The following is a 17,093-nucleotide window of genomic DNA, read 5'->3' on the forward strand; positions in this document are numbered from 1 at the left end:
GTAGGCGCCATTGTATGACATCATCAAATAGTTCACTTGGCGCAATAATTCAAATCTGTGTAAAGGAAAGCAAGTGCAAGTAGATCTAGTAAATTAGTAACTGATTGATTTAAGGTTTTAATAATTTGAACTAATGATACAATACCTGTAGATGTGAATCCTTTATTATGGTTATTGTCATTCAGCACAATTTGTTTTGCCCAAGAATATTGCTTACTCACTGGTGTCTTTTATAGGCCTAATAGTTCCATCACAAAAGATAGCGCATTGTTCCAAATTATAGAGTAACTAATGCATTCATTTCTTTTTACATGGAAAATGTATAATTCATAGGATATTTTGGTAATCTTATCATTGTTTATGAAAATAATTTATGCAAGATGATTAGCCTTCTCAGGAAAATAAACCTGCTATTTAAAGCTAGTGAAGCAGATAGCTTCACCAAGCACTTAAAACGTAAGATGCATTCTGCAAACCAAGATAATAAAGTTTTTAAAGACAAGCTCTAATTAATAGTCGGCATATTTTTAGCTTTCATAATTTGGCAACCTAAATCCTGAAATTTCATCAGAATATGCCAGTCATTGGCAAATGTCGCTTTTAAAATCTGCATAATTATCGTATTTATATAATTATTCATTAATTGGCGTATACGAATTTCTCTCTTATACATTTACTTTTATATACAAACTAAACATTGATTCTATGACACAAGCATTTTAAAAAGTAGAAAGAACTTGCAGTATATCTATAGATAACTTAAGACTTAATTTTAAAAAACCAACTAGGCCTACTATTTCCAGGGACCTATATACTAACTATAGTATATAGGTCCCTGCTATTTCTAGCTTTTAAAAGATAGAGACGTTGCGCACGGTGTTGGTACTATAATATCTAACCCTTTATGTCGCAAAGAAATTGGCGGTTTCGCGATGTCATATTTACTTTTAATCAAAATGAAATCATTTATGTTATTTAATGTAATGAATGATTCTTAAAATTTTCTTTTAAATAATTTAAAATTATTTTAATTATGATGAGGCGTTATTCAGTATTGGTCATTTACGGCGAAATTCCCGTGTCCGACGTTACATCAATTATTGTTCGTTCAACTAAAATGTATGAAAAAATGCACTTACAATTCTCTGAATTAAATGAAATTTAGGGGGTACAATAAAATATATGCATTCTTTAAGACGTTCTTGAGTTTTTAACATTATTTTATCAATTTCATGAATTTAGACTGGATCTACAGTGCGTAAGTAAAATGTCTAACAGTAAGAAATCGTTTCCTTACACTGACATTAGCCGAAATGGAGATGTGAACCAGACATATATTCCGGGAAAATATTAATTTTGATAAGTAATCCTTTAGTACATATATTTCTAAGATTAATTGAGTTGATAAATATTATATTACTTTTCCAACGTAAATATTAGGAAGGATTTATCAAGTGTAGCCATTTTGTTATGCGCGCACGAGTCACTGTATTGTTACTTAACATGTCTCAGTAACATATCAAAAATATATAAATTAATGTAAGATATAAAGCAATCATGTATGTTGCTTGAAAGAACATTTAATGCTGCATTTACTAATTACACAATCTTTACAGTAATGGTCTACATGAAATAAATGCAAGCATTAATAAAAGTGTAGCCATTTTGTCACAGGTACGAAAAACGTCATTTTACGCAATGTGTACATATGTCGTCGGGAGCGTCAAATTATCATCGCCGTGTCTTTTTTTCATGTAGGTCCGTAGTACCAGCTCACAGGTACATGTGAACATGCAGGAACCAACCCCCACCCCCCATCCCCACCCCGATATTCAACCCCGGAGCTTGTTGGAGATTTTTTTCACAAATTATATTTATTACGCTTAATCATCATGTGTACATGTACCAAAGGAAAAAATTATGAAAACCCCAAAATGATATCGTTCCACAAAAATACCCTACTAAACGAATTATGCATTATAAGAGCCCCCCTCCCTTCTTTCACCAAAAATAGTAAAAAGATTTTAGAATTTTCGTGAAAAACCAGATTTTCAATAATGGTGAAACGTCTCCATCCCTCCTTTTTTTATCCCCTCAATATACTAAAATGATACTTATTTCTTTTAATTCAAAATGACACCAGTTCCATTGAAACGTATGAAGTATAAATTTTTAACTCTCATTTTTTCTCTATACACCCAAAGCGCACGCGGAGGCTACATTGAAATAAAAGACTTGTAATGACCTAACTGAAAAAAAATATTGAAGGAGTTTGAAAGGGAAAACTACGTATATATTTTCTCTTTATAAGACAGACAAGTGAGAAAAATAGGAAGAGGAATATTCACTGAGTGCCATTGGCATTTCAGTAATTAAAATTTTAATATTAAGATTTGTTAATAAACATCTAAATATTTCAAAAAAGAAGGTTCAACATTGAACATTATGTGCCCTTTTCTTTTTTTTTTTTTTTTATACTTTTGAAAAATAAAATTCATTTAAAGATCTAAAATATGCATGTACATGTATAAGGTTCAAAACGTTATAACAGCTTTTTAATGTTATTTTGACGTAACGTCAATATGTACCAACACCGTGCGCAACGTCAGAGCAAGTCTTCACCGGCTTTAGTTTTGTGCATCAAGGCTCGCAAAATAATTAATTTGTTGTTCAGCTATCCAGACACAGATTGATAGAGGCCTGTAATAATGGTTTTCCTTGGGGGAGGGGGACCTCCGAAATATTGCTTGTCAAGTTTTTTCCGGTTTGAGTTCTTTTTCTCTGTGAATTACCCCCCCCCCCCCCCTTCAAATTTGCTTCCGACTCCAATGGTTTCACATGTTGAATACCATGATATTACCCATCTATTGGATGTTTGATTTCAATGAAAGAAATACTACTTTGCATATGAATTATAGACCCCAGCAATACCACGTACAATACTGACCAATCGTACTGAATGATTATTGTTTACGAGAATGCAGTAAACAATATTCAATGGCGGACAGCCAAAACAGGCTATCGACTGACCACGTGTTGCTAGTGACTCCGCTGTGGTAAACAATCCTTCAATATGATTGGTTAGTGTTATAGGAGTATTGTTGGATTCTGTGTTTCATATGCAAATTAGCATTGTTTTGTTGTTTTGAACATAGTTTATTGATTGTTTTCCCATATATAGTTAAGAAAAGAAAAAAATGTAACTTAATAAGTATTATTCCATCATTGTAAATTATTGTCAATATTCTTAACATTTGTAACCTTGACCTAGGAGAGGACTTATATAGGCCATGCCTGATGTCCAATCCAATTATGTAATCTAACATAATAAAATATTGATTAAAAAAATAGTTTATTGATATCACTCAAAAGGGATTGGAAACAAGTTCTAAATAACTTAGTGAATTCCTCTCCTTTTCTAATACAATATGTCATATAAAAAGAAAAAAAAGATAATACAATTGATACATGAATAAGTAAATACAATAATGTAATACGTCATTTAGAGAATCTACATGTTTCGTCAGTAAATTTAGGAACAGCAGCAAAAATACTGTTATTTATCTGTAAAGGCAAATTAATATCACCACATATTAATATATTAATTTCAATAGAAACCAAATCAAGCATGAACAAATGATTAAAAAGAGTACTTCTAGCATTAGAATAATTGTGCATGCAAAAAAGAAATGATACACATCTTCATTTTTTCCACATGAACATAATGTAGCATTGGTTTCATTTAAAGGTACTTGGACACAGATTTGAAGTTAATATTTTTTGTGTAATATCACGAATTATATATTTTGATAGCATTTCATACAAAAATTAATTAAAAATCTTATTTCATTTAAAAGTTATCAAAACTTCAAATTTTTGGGCGGGTTTGATTGAAACATCCTTGCACTTTCACAAGTTTTAACTATATTCTTAATCCTTAGGAAAAGTAGCAATCTTGTTGTGCATTAATGAGAAATATTAAAACTTAAATCCAAAAAAAAATAATTTTATTCAGAGTAGAAATGTTAGAAAGCAACGCTCCTTCAAAAGTATCGTCATTCCGTTGTGTACAGAGTTCAGCAAATCGAGCACACTCATGTTATGTACACAGTTTTTTGTAAACAGGGCAAGAGCTCTGTTATTGTTTGATGTTTACGATTCCACCGGGTGCGTTCAATCGCCAAAGTCTGCTCACCACAACTGCACGGACTGACAATATAGTGTGTTTTTGTTTTGCTTTCGAACAAGTCTTCTCTGAATTTTCTGGATTATAGTATTAATATTTTTCATTAACACACAACAAGATTGCCACTTTTCTTAAGAATTAAGGATTAAGAATAAAGTTAAAATCTATGAAAGTGAAAGAATGTGTCAATCAAACCCGCCAAAAAATATTAAAATTTTAATAACTTTTAAATGAAATAAGATTTTCAATTCATTTTTGTGTAAAATGTTATTAGAATAAATAAGGCGTAATATTATAGAGAAAATATTAACTTCAAATCTGTGTCCAAGTACCTTTAAATCAAACATCCAATCGATGAATAATATGGTAATCAATTTGTGAAATTTTAATCAAAGTGACACGCTGTTATTTGGCTTTTCCTATCTATCTTGTACATTTTTTCATTATTTGTGTACTACAAAATATATTAATTTGGATAAATCTATAAAAAGAGGCATTAATTGAAGTAAATTGTTGAAAATTTAAAAAAGACTTAAAGAAAGTTGAGTGAATAATACGAATCATCAATTATTACTACATGTATAAATTTTACCGGAGTTAACATAAATATACAGCCATTAATTAAAAAAATAAATCTTTATATTTGCAATATATTAACGAAGATTACTAAAAGGAATGCATGGATAAAGATGAATCTGTATATATTATCATAAGTATGCAAAAATAGAAGTATTATGTATAGATTTATACCTTAGATTTTAGAATCACGTGCACAATGTAACCATAATGTACATGGATTGAAATAACTGTTTATAAATTTGTGATCTTGGATTTCAATAATTTTGCAATCACATGCACAATTTAACATCATATGACGTCAATCAACATGAAAAATATCTACAGTTAATGCACAAATTACAATGAACAAATAAAAATAATTTACACAATATAATTAATTTTTTCTGTAAAATTTAACTTTACATATAGTCATTCATGTACTAGTATTTACATTTATGAATTGAAAAAGTGATCAACTAACTTTTACTTTACAATACAATATAAGACGAAAATAGTTCCAGTTTTTTTTTCTCGTAAGAATATATATTTTTTGCATATTCATTAATATTCATAAATGTTTTTGAACTCGACGCTCTACTAAGAGGAAAATCTCAATACTCTTATCAAACAAATTGTAAAATATTTTCATATGTACATACAAGAATTTATTAAATCTTCTAAAAGACTAAATTAGGGACACTGTTATATTAAATATTCTATTAAATGCATAATTTTTTTTCAAATATTTGTACATGTGTATTAATTTTAAGCTGGAACAGTATGTAAATAATATGCATACAGTTAGGGGGTTGCATTTTTTTTGAGATATAATATTGATAAATAATACTTGATTGTGAATCTTTATTTTTCATTATAATTTTATTGATTATCTTGTTCATGTATTATTTCCTACTAATTTGTATCTTGACCAATTATACAAGGAGAGGGTGTACATAGGCATTGCCTGTTGCCCAATCCTGATTGAATTATACTCAAAAAAATATGTTTAAAGTATAATATTCATAAATGTACAAAATAAAATAAATTATCATATTTTGCATATGAATCAAATGTGAATATTAATGAATATTTGAGGCCATTATTGGTAAATTAGTTATATAAACCAATTGCATTCTATATTGTCAATCAATTATTATATAAAATGGATCATAAAGTATGAAACAAGATATGTATCTTACATATTATTTTATTTAAGTATCAATGAATTTAATGTGCAATTAATAGTCATAAATGAAAATTTGTTCATAAGCATGCACTATTAGTATGTCTTGTCAACAGGCAGACAGGTTGACATTATTATAAATGCTACTAAGGTTGACATTAGTGTAAGTATGTATTTCGAAGTCATAAAATATCGTTTGATCATGAAAATCTAAATATGACTGCTTAACAGGTCGACAGGTCGACAGGTCGAGAGGTCGACAGGTTGACAGGTAGACAGGTTGACATCAATAATACTGTGAAGTTTGAAAGTCAATTTGTTAATAAATGTGCTTTTATATCTGGTTGACAGTTTGACAACATTATTCATATGTATTTTGAATTGAAAATAAGACGTGTTGACAATTTATATCTTCAGCTCATTTATAGTAAAATGAGTCAGCATAATACACATTGTTGAGGTAATTTGGTTTCTGTGTCACATGGAGATGTATATACATCTAACTGTTATCAGACATTGCGCATATGAAATGAGAATAAAATTTAGACTTACAGGCATTCAATGTACGTGTATCTTATGATATAACCTGTCTACCTGTCAACCTGTCAGACCTGTCAAAATGTTGTTCTAAATTTAAACTGTTGACCTGTCTACCTATTGACCTGTCGACTTTTCAGCCTGTCGACCTGTCAACTTGTCGACTTGTCGGCCTGTCAACCTGTCAAATTGTTGTTCAGAAGTAAAAAAAATGTGTTGTTATTTTACACGTATCCTAGGTTTTTATTATAATAATTCATTTTAATAAAAGAAGGATATGGAGATAACGAACAGTATCCAGTCTCAGAGTCCAAAAAAACAATACAAAACAAGAGCAGAGCAAACACGGACCCCGGAACATCAGAGGTGGGATCAGGTGACATGGAGGAGTGAGTAAAAGTGTTTGTTAATATTCATTAAAAACTAATTTGCATTTAATGTTTTGTTCATATATTTATATTAGAATATAATTGATACAATTATACATGAATATTTATGATCTTATAAAATATTATTATAACAAAACCGATTTACTGCAGATTAGATAGGGCTCAAGTACAATATAAGACGAAAATAGTTCCAGTTTTTTTTTCTCGTAAAAGATTGAAGAGGCATTTGCACGAATTCAAATAAAATTACTTTGAAAATCCATGAATATACATATGCATATATTATAAAAAAATTAAATAGATAAATACAAATAAACTAACATTTTATATGAAAAGCAATTCGCATAAATTTAATAAATTAACATACATTTCCATTTCCATTTTCTATTTAATTTGTTAAATTTTGTTAAATTTGTTTTTACACATTAAATTAAAAAATGTATAAAATTAGCTTCATTTACATACAATGTGCATAAATCAATATTCATTTTCTTAAAATTAGCTTCAATTTGCATAAAATAAACTTTAGAAAAACATTAATTTATGCCAAATTTATGCAATGAAGCTTTTTCGCAAATTTCATAAATTTAAATGAAGCTACATGTAATCTTATGAAAGGTTATCTTAATCATGTTATTTTAAAATAATCTTTTGCAAATTTATGAAAAAAAAGCTAATTTTATGCTAGTTTATAAAAGTATACTAGTAATTCACTTTCATTTATACTTTAAATGCAAATATATGATAATTTCATATACTAATTGGTAGTTATTTATTAAATATATTTTTTATTTTTTCAATATATGCAAATTAATTGCACTAGATGTATGTTAATTTTTTAATGTAAATTAGTCGGAAAAATCATGCAGATTGATGTAAATCTATGTGTATATCTAAAGGCATAAAATTTTGCATGAATAAAATGGTTAATTTAGATTTGATTAACATAAATTATCATGATTTTGCAAATACAGTATTAAGGTAGGTCCGTACTTTCAGAATTTTCTGTCGAACTGATAATTTTTCAATTTTAATACCTTGAACAAGTCTTAAACTTACTAAAACACCCATAAAAGACATATCTTTGCAGGTTAATTTTCATATAACATGTCTCAGCGTACATACCTCTAAAACCTCAACAGTCAAAATTGAACATAAAAAAGTGTGATATCATAATTCTTTTAGTTATGCACCAAATCACATTAAATTTATGTTAAAACTTATGAAGATCAAAAATATTCATTTGCCAAGAGAATATTTGAAATCTTTATTGCAAAATATTAACACATTGGTGTTGAATCTGTCCATGTCTTTCAGAAAAAAATCTCAAAATATCTTTATTTTTTATAATTCTCAAAATCCAAAATGTTTAGATGCCATTTTTTCTTTAAAACTGTTAAGAATTATATCTAATGTTAACAAAAACAGCTACTTTATTATGGTTGACCAGAGAATTTTAACAAAACAGTCTTTTGAAGACGAATCTACCCATTTTGGAATATCAATTTTTTCAATTATTCAATGCAAATTTTTTAAAATCTAAAAATTAAATGGATGATATAGGCTCTAAATCAATAAAAATAGATCTCAGGTTAGTTTGCTTAAAAGAAAATCAAAAAAATTTAGGTCCATAAAAGCGATTAAGAATTTTGCGTCTGTGTATGTACTAAATGACATATTGATCTTATGGACAGAGTGCAAAGTGTTAATTTCCATAAATAATGTATATTAAATGCTTCATATGCACAATAATACTAAAATAAACAAATATATTCTTGCTAAATCATTTTCAATCACCCAAAAAGATTTATATCAATAGAAAAGTGAAAATCAGAATTTTATATTGATGTGTAAAATTAGAACCGGATCCGTGAAAGTGTGGGCCTTCCTTAAACTATATTTTTACACGTTAGCATACTCATAAATTATATAAATTTTTGACAATTATGTAAAATTGCTAAATTTTACATGTTAATAATTCCAATCTCATTAGCATATTCGATAATCAAGCCTTCTGATTGGTTTATAAGCCACAGGCACAAATTTTTACACTTCGATAAAAAATCGAAAGCCGGAACTACTTTTTTGACATATATCTAATGTAAACAATATGGCCGACAATATGTTGTCGTAATTTCTTGGTGGAAATGCATTGTTGATAAAAGGATTTTATTTGAAGTATTTTGATTAAAAAAAACTTTAGATACAAAAGTTTTAACTTTTCTGATCATGGTTAAATTAAATATTAAATCTAGTACATGTATATATGTAAATACAACGTCTGCTTGGAATACTCATCAAGGGGGCAAACGGTCGTTAGGCTTTGGCACTGGCAGTATGGAATCTTCAGATAGTGAAGAAACATTTGAAAGGCCTCTTGTAAACTTTCAATTATCTATGCCACCGGAAATAACTGATAACTCGGAGGTTTTAACACTTCTGGAGGTCCTAAAAGAAGATGTAGAAGGTTTTGATGACATGCTCCTGGAGGCATTACAGCAGCAGAACCAGACAGAAGAGCACTGTGAATCAAATGCACATACTTTCACAAAATGAATACCATGTTATTCAGCGATTGGATGTCGGATTTCAATGAAATCAATACGTACTGATTAACGGCAGTGTTAAGTCAAAACTCGCCCCTAGGATTTTTTTATATTTTTTGTCCCCCGCTTTTGCGAAAGCGAGGGGACATTAAATCTCATTCGTCTGTCCGTCAGTCGGTCAGTTTGTCAATCTGTCCGTCTGTCCGTCACAAAAACTTTAACCTTGCCTATAACTTTTGATTTAGTGGAGCTATATGACTTTCATATTTCACATGTGTATTCCTTATGATAAGACCTTTCTTAGGGTACCACCAAATTTGACCTTTTGACCTTGACCTTGGAGTTTGGCCCACTTTTACACAAAAATTCCAAACTTTTACTTTGGTAATAACTTTTGAATGGTAGATATTAGGACTTTCACATTCCACGTATGTATTCTTTGTGACAAGACATTTCATTGAATACCAACAACTTTGACCTTTTGACCTTGACCTTAGAGATTTCCGTACTTATGAAAAAACTTTAACCTTGACCATAACTTTTGAACGGTAAGGGCTAGGGCTTTCATACTTCATATGTGTAATTTTTGTGAGAAGACCTTGAATTGGATACCAAGAACTTTGACCCTTTTACCTTGACCTTGGAGTTTGACCTACTTTTCAAAAACATAACATTTACTATTGAAAATGTTTATTGAAAGGTTGGTTGCCCCCCCCCCCACTTCTTACCACAGTATAGTGATACGAAGGAAAATGTAGTATTGTTTTGACTCAATGATAAATTGCATTTGCTGACAAGGTCATTGTATCGACCACAGAACTTACGAAATGAAAATTTAAACGAAATTGCTGATCTTCTTGTTTCATCAACTTGTTTGTCAATAATTTACCTTGTTTTAAAAATTGTTCATAAGTAGAACATAATCTTGTGTATCACATCAACTGAGATATATAAACTCCGTTTGCAGGTGATGAAGATATATTGCTGCATAAGTAAGGGAAGTTGACGATTGAAAAGTTAAGTCATCACGTTTATCATAGATCTTGGTTGTTAGATTACCATTAATGTCTTTTCAAGTCAAATATCCAAGTATGAAACGGATGTGTCAGACTCTGTGGTATCTTTTATCTCAAGCTCACCAGGATATCGACATAGGAATGTAGGAATGGAAATTACCATTATTATTTGACAATACATTGTCGATATATCTTATCAAAATGTCGAGTTGAAGGCCACAAGTTTTTTTTTATCGTTTATGATTTTGCACAAATTCTGCTTTATATTAATACAAAAATAGGTCTGCTAATAACGGAGCACAATTGGTACCATTGGGAATTCCTACAGATTGTTGGAAGACCTGGTCTCCAAAAACCACTTCGATACTGTCAATCAGAAACTCAAGTATCTTTTTGTGCAATCAGAATGTGTTTTGACTAAAATAATTTTGCAAATGACCAATGACCAATTAAGTAAAGTTACGAGTTCCATTTTTATTGAAAAAAGTTGTTGTCAATGATATCAAAAAGCCTGGACTTTAATTCATCGTGGTGAATGGTTGTGTATACACTTCTTGGATATATTGTTGCACAGTACTCTTGAAGTTTTTCCTTCACTACTGTCAGATAATCTTAGTGAGGAGTAAAGAAAGAGACTTGGTTGAACATTTACTGGAGCCCACAATGTATCTTTGTTTATTAGCAGACACAGTACTAGTTTAAAGTAATTTAATTCAAGAATAAAAACATGGGGATATTTTAAGTTAAAAATCGGTTTAAAAAATGAATGTGAAAATAATAGCACACATCGTTTAAATCTACACCTATGAATCTCATTTTTTAAAGCTCAGATACGCTATATATAGCTTAAAATTTTTCATATATACTAACTCCAATCAGTCAAATCACAACAAATGCTATTTTGAGGACAGAACACAGGCTTTTAACTGAACACCTGTTGCTGCTGACATACATGTATTGGTATGAATTATATATGCTTCACCTTTTGACCTGCTTAAAAAAACTTGTAACCTTGACTATATCCTTTGAACTGTTAGGAAAGCTTTTAATATTTCACAGGTATATTACTTATGACAAAACCTAAAAAAAAAGGTTTCTTTCTTTACCAACACCCTTGACATTTTGACCTTTGAGTTTGACATAAAAACGAACTTTGACCAAAAGATTTGAGCACTTGTTGTCAGTGTTTTTATATTCACATGTGTATTTCTATGACAAGGATCTTCTGGGTACCTTTTAATTTTACCATTTTGCAATGGAATTTCACCCACTTTTAAAATTCTTTCACCATCAATGGTTATAAGTGTTGAATGGTTGGTGTTTGGGTTTCCATTATCCATAGATATTTTTCACTGCATGAAGTGAGCCCTTTCTTTGGGTTATAAGTAACATTTTTTATCTCTTGACCTTGGAGTTTGACTTGCATTTGAATGAAAACTTTAATCTTTGCCAAACGCTGTCATATGAGGGCATTGGTGTTTCACAAACACACATTCAATTTGTTTCTTTTATGTAAAACAGAAGCCAATCTTCCCAATTCAGCCAATGGGCCCAAGTTTGAAATAGTTTGTATTTGCAATACAAAAACAAGAGGCTCGTGGGCCACGTCACTCACCTGAGCACATTAGCTAGAAAAACAACAACAAACAAACGAGTTAAGTATTGAAAAGTACTACCTGAGAATGCCTCCGTATCAATAACAATGGCTCTGCTGTTCTTGAAGATTTTTTCCTATATATTCCATTGTAAAACTTTCATCCCCCTCCCTACCCCCTAAAATCATGATCATCTACACTACCTAAAGATGCTTCCATATCAATATAACTAAACATGGTTTTTCTGTTCTATAGAAGAGGATTTTTCCTTTATATTTCTATAAAAAGCTTTGTTTGTTTATTTTGGCCCCTCCCTGCCCCCCCCCTCCACCTCCAGGGTCATGATTTGAACAAACTTGATTCTAAACTACCCGAGGATGCTTCCACATAAATATTACCAATCATGACTTTGTTGTTCTCCAGAAGAAGACTAATTAACTGTAATTATTCAAGTTTTATTCAATATATCATAATGAGATAACAGTCCCCAGTGGTCACTAGGAAACTTTCCACAAGATTTCACTTTCTCTAAACCAATCAGTTCAAAGTACACAGGTTTGATGGTGGTAGGATTGGAATGTCTGAGATAGAGGCGGTCAAATCGACAGCGAGGCTTGAATTTGTCGAACACCAAGTTTGTATTTCTCATCATGTCCCAGGTGTAGAGGCACTCCTTCCTGGATCCTGTGGCCTCCCAAACATCACAGACTCCTGAAGGAATCCCTCCTACTTCTTTTAGCTGGAATAAATGTAGGAAAACTTATGTCGATAAAATTATTTGCACAACAATGTCACAATACTGATCTTTTGCAAACCTGGACAAACAGATCCAAATGATGCATCATGTTACACGTAACATTTTACTATTAATGAAGTAAAAGTATTTGAGACATGGTTGAATTTAGTTCTATTCCCTTGAACCATTAATTTTTCTTCAATAAGGAATATTTGACCCCATGCATAAATATAGGTAATTTACAGTATCAGGTGGTGACCTGAATAACTGATCACCATCATCCAAATAACAAAATTTAATTTTGACATAGTCTCTAAAACAATGGAATCTTTTGTTTACTTGAACATACAACATTCCCTTGACCAAGAAAACATGAGAATTTTTTGCTTTTAGTACAGGTGAGCTAAAGAGTAGATTTAAAGCATTCATTTATGCATTTTACCTCTTTGTCTCTCATATTAAGGTCTCCTCCAAAGATGACATTCTGAGTGGGTGGAGCCGCCTTAACGGCCTCAAAACACTGCTTCAGTTGCTGCTTCCTCTCCTCTCCGTACTCCTTAGTGCTCTCCAGGTGGGAGGTCATCAAGGTAAACGGTATGCCCTTAATCTGACACTGAAATGTACATGAGGACTTAGTGGTTTATTAAATAAATTTGGTCAATTTGCAATAATCTTTCTATTGGCTGATGAAATAATCAACATTCTGTGAAAATAATGGATGTTCCCCCAACTTCTCGTCTAAACTGGATGCTATTATTTTTTTCTGTCAAAATTAAAATCAGCAATGCAATTGATTGTATAATAATATATTGACTTTTTGCAGCCCTATTTTTCTGTATTCTGTAAGAGAATCGTAAACAACTCTTCTGTTATCCTGCATATGTATTTTGCTATAAAAACATGAGAAATATACACAGCTCTGTTGACCACATGGACAATGACCATTCACTTGATTTCAATATCTACAAGAACAAATCTCCACCTGAACTGCCAGCAGGTTTCTCATCATAACAGTATTCTTGAATGGCTGTATCTCCTTTGCGAAGAACTTGACAAAGTCATTCTTTAACATGATGGCAGTGAAATACTCAATGGATCCTCCTGGAATGATTTTATAGCTAGGACAGTTCTGTTGAAGAATTGGTAAAGTATCGTTTGTCACCTCTTGGAGTAAAATGGCATGGGGATTTTCTCTGGAAATTAAAAAAAATACATACATGTGCTAATCAAAAGCAAATACATGTATGCTGAAACACTATGAAAAAAAAGATATAACAGAGCCTTTGGTTCAATTAGATGAACTAATTAAAATAGTTTTCTTTATATAATAATCAACACAGTAAATTACTTCTTGATTATGTTACAAATTTCTGTAGTTCTTTTTTCTGCACTTGGTTTGTCCAAGCCATCAATGTTCCAACTTAGCAAACGAATTCTTTGAGGTTCTGGATCTTCAATATGTTTCTCACTGAAAGAGACATAAAGAGGATTTTTCTTCAATGAAAATAATGCATCTCATGTACTTTACACTAAAGCTTTCAAGATTCTGATTTATATTATGAACTTGTAAGCTCAAAATATTTGGCAATATTAATGTCTCAGATCCTTTCTTTCTAATAAATAATCCAGGGACTTTTTGGGGTTAACCCAATATAATCAAATTTTATGAATTGATCATAAAATGAGGATATAACACTTGAAATGAACAATCAGGGATATAATCATTATTTTCATACCAGACAATCATAAATATGTTAAAACAGAAATATGTTTCAAGATGATCCATACAACATATTATGAACATTTTTATTTGCAAGTAAAGATTTATTTTAAAAGAGTAAACATGAAGGAATACAAACTTTGTTTTCTATATTGCCAAAAGTCAGTCTGGGTTTTCATAGCCATTTTTAAACAATATAAATGAATTTTTTCATGACAAAAAAATCCAAAGAAATTTCTCGACAAGCAAAAAAAAAAAAAAAACAAAACTAAACTAGTCCAAACATATAAAACCTATTACACTTATATACAGAGATTCTATTGCCTCAAATCTTTCACTTTTCATACCCATTTCACACATATTGGCATTTACCAGGGGGAGTATGTTTCAAGATGGTCCATACAACTTTTTTCTTTTTTAGTATATACATTTTTTAAAAGAGTAAACAGGGCTACAAACTTTATTTTCTGATTACCATTTTTTAAACAATCTAAAAAGAAAATTTATTGTGTAATACACTGTAGATTGTAAGTACATTTTCATTTGCTTGGAGGATCCTCCAGATTCTGTGACATCTGATCCCCCTCTCTTAGTTCCTTTGTCATGGTCTGTCACATCTTGGTCCTCAAAAAATGCATTGACTGAAACCTGCAGATATCAATACAAACAACTGTTTAATGTTTATTCAATGACATCAGATTGATTTGCATCAATACAAACCTCCAACAAACAAATAATTGTGTCCCTGAGTTGAGAAAGTATATAAAATTAAAATACAATCAGTCTACATACAGACTGTATATGTTCTTGTATCTATCAAATACTTTTTTAAAAATCACTATCAAGTTCCATACCAACGGGATAAAACAAAGTGAAAGTACCGATTCTTCTTTTCTAACAAAAGCATTCTCGTCTGAACGCAGGTACTTGGATCTCACTTATAAATATGTATGCTTACTGATCTGTAAAAGTACATACTTCGAAACGCTTCTTTTTAACATTTCTAATATTCAATAGGCATACAGTGTTGTAAACCAAGATGCAAACATTTGAGCTGCAGCCGACAACTCGACAAGTAATTATAATCTACCTCCACATTCCAGTTCCTGTCTTGGAGATAAAACATGGCCAGAGCCGTATCCGTTCCTGTAATGTCTGCAAAGCTCTGACATCGCCTCTCACAGTCAGCAGCACTCGGTATATTTTCATCTTCTGTATCAGACATTTTCCGCCAAATATCAAAACCGACACACCTAAATAGGTTGTACCACAATTGCATATGATAATGCGTACTTGAAATGATTCGCGATGTCATCAAATTGTATCGATGCATTATATATCGTTTTCTCTATTTTAGCATATAAAAGCTTTTATGGTGTTAACTATATACTCAAGCATAAAAACAAATACAAGAAAGATTATCTGCTCAACAGTCATTTACAAATAGTGCACTTGTGTAGACAGTTGTAGTGGACATGTGTGTGTGTGGGTACGGTGTGTGTGTATAAAGAATTAAAATAAAGAATTTAAAAAAGCAGAACAACCGCAAAATAACTAAACAATCATAGCTTAAATAGCCATGAAAAAAATGTACATCCCAGATGTAGTGGCATTTCATTTGAAAATAGGATTGGGAATGTTTTTATAAAGTCCACATTCTGATTAACACTGTTTAACATTTGAAGACCTGTGAACAAGATTTAGGCTTCTTACAAAGAGATAAAACAAAAACAAATTGACTAAATTTCCAATTTCAGGGCATAAAAATAAGTATGAAAGGGCTAACATTCTATATGAAATATTTCTTTCAATACCTATATATTTATTTATTTAATATTTATTTATTTATACATGCCGCCCCATGTTTTACTTGAAAAGTTAAAGCACAATTATCACATATAATTTTAGGACAACACAATTAATTTCTTTTTACTTAATACAGGACAACACCTAATTTCTTCATACAAAATAAAAATTCTTTCAAGGAATTATTTTCTTGGATAATTTTATATGCTTTATAAAATAGCACTGATGTTAGAGGGAGGAAATTAAATATAGATCAACTCATTAGATATTTTGCACACATTTATGTAACTTAATTTTCAGACATATTATGAAATTAGATAACATTGCTCCCAAACCATGTGCAAGTTGTTTCCCTAACAATTTGGCAAGAAAACGAACAATCAACATTGAAGTCTTTTCCTATATAAATGTGTAATCAACCAGTAACTGGATATTGCAAAATTCATATCCCTCTTGTTTCAGTTTTTTTATGTCCTCTTGTTAACTTCCCTTTTGACTGAAGTTTAGTGTTTAAAAGTATAATTTAAAAGTAGCAAAAAAGGCATCCAGAATAGGTAACATGTATACCATGAGAATAATGTCCATTTAGCAAGGGTTGAAATATTTGGAGATAATGCAAGTTAAACTCCAATGTCAATTTAAAAAATTGCTCAAAATTGTTGCTTTATCAACTTGTTTGTCAATAACTTATATTGTTTTAGAAATTGTTCATAATAGAAATTTCAGCCCTAGCCATAAGCTGCCATGCGGGGGCATCATTGTTTCACAAACACATCTTGTCAACTCTGAAATTAAAAGTACCCTTGAAATTTTTTTCCTTG

At 30.7% G+C, this 17,093-nt stretch overlaps 1 protein-coding gene across 1 annotated transcript; it reads right to left on the minus strand.

The window, feature by feature from the left end:
- Nucleotides 1-12,449: 12,449 nt before the first annotated feature.
- LOC134257800 (tyrosyl-DNA phosphodiesterase 2-like) lies at nt 12,450-15,724 on the minus strand. Its single transcript, XM_062740402.1, has 6 exons — nt 15,557-15,724; nt 15,002-15,114; nt 14,095-14,214; nt 13,729-13,939; nt 13,189-13,359; nt 12,450-12,749 (listed from the first exon to the last, which is right to left on the minus strand). The coding sequence occupies exons 1-6, from the start codon at nt 15,689-15,691 to the stop codon at nt 12,459-12,461; spliced, it is 1,041 nt and encodes a 346-aa protein (XP_062596386.1). The 5' UTR covers nt 15,692-15,724; the 3' UTR covers nt 12,450-12,458.
- Between the last annotated feature and the right edge of the window lie 1,369 nt (nt 15,725-17,093).

The sequence above is a fragment of the Saccostrea cucullata genome, unplaced genomic scaffold (genome assembly GCF_032062105.1).
Source record: "Saccostrea cucullata isolate Sc308-1 unplaced genomic scaffold, CSIRO_AGI_Scuc_v1 ctg2743, whole genome shotgun sequence".
Classification (NCBI taxonomy): domain Eukaryota; kingdom Metazoa; phylum Mollusca; class Bivalvia; order Ostreida; family Ostreidae; genus Saccostrea; species Saccostrea cuccullata.

Excerpts from the sequence above, each read along its gene's own strand:
- LOC134257800 (XM_062740402.1), bottom strand. The coding sequence starts at position 15,691 with ATGTCTGATACAGAAGATGAAAATATACCGAGTGCTGCTGACTGTGAG. Across the intron at positions 15,115-15,556 it reads ACAGGAACTGGAATGTGGAG|GTTTCAGTCAATGCATTTTT; the intron begins GTAGATTATAAT and ends TGATATCTGCAG. Across the intron at positions 14,215-15,001 it reads TCCTCCAAGCAAATGAAAAT|TGAGAAACATATTGAAGATC; the intron begins GTACTTACAATC and ends TGTCTCTTTCAG.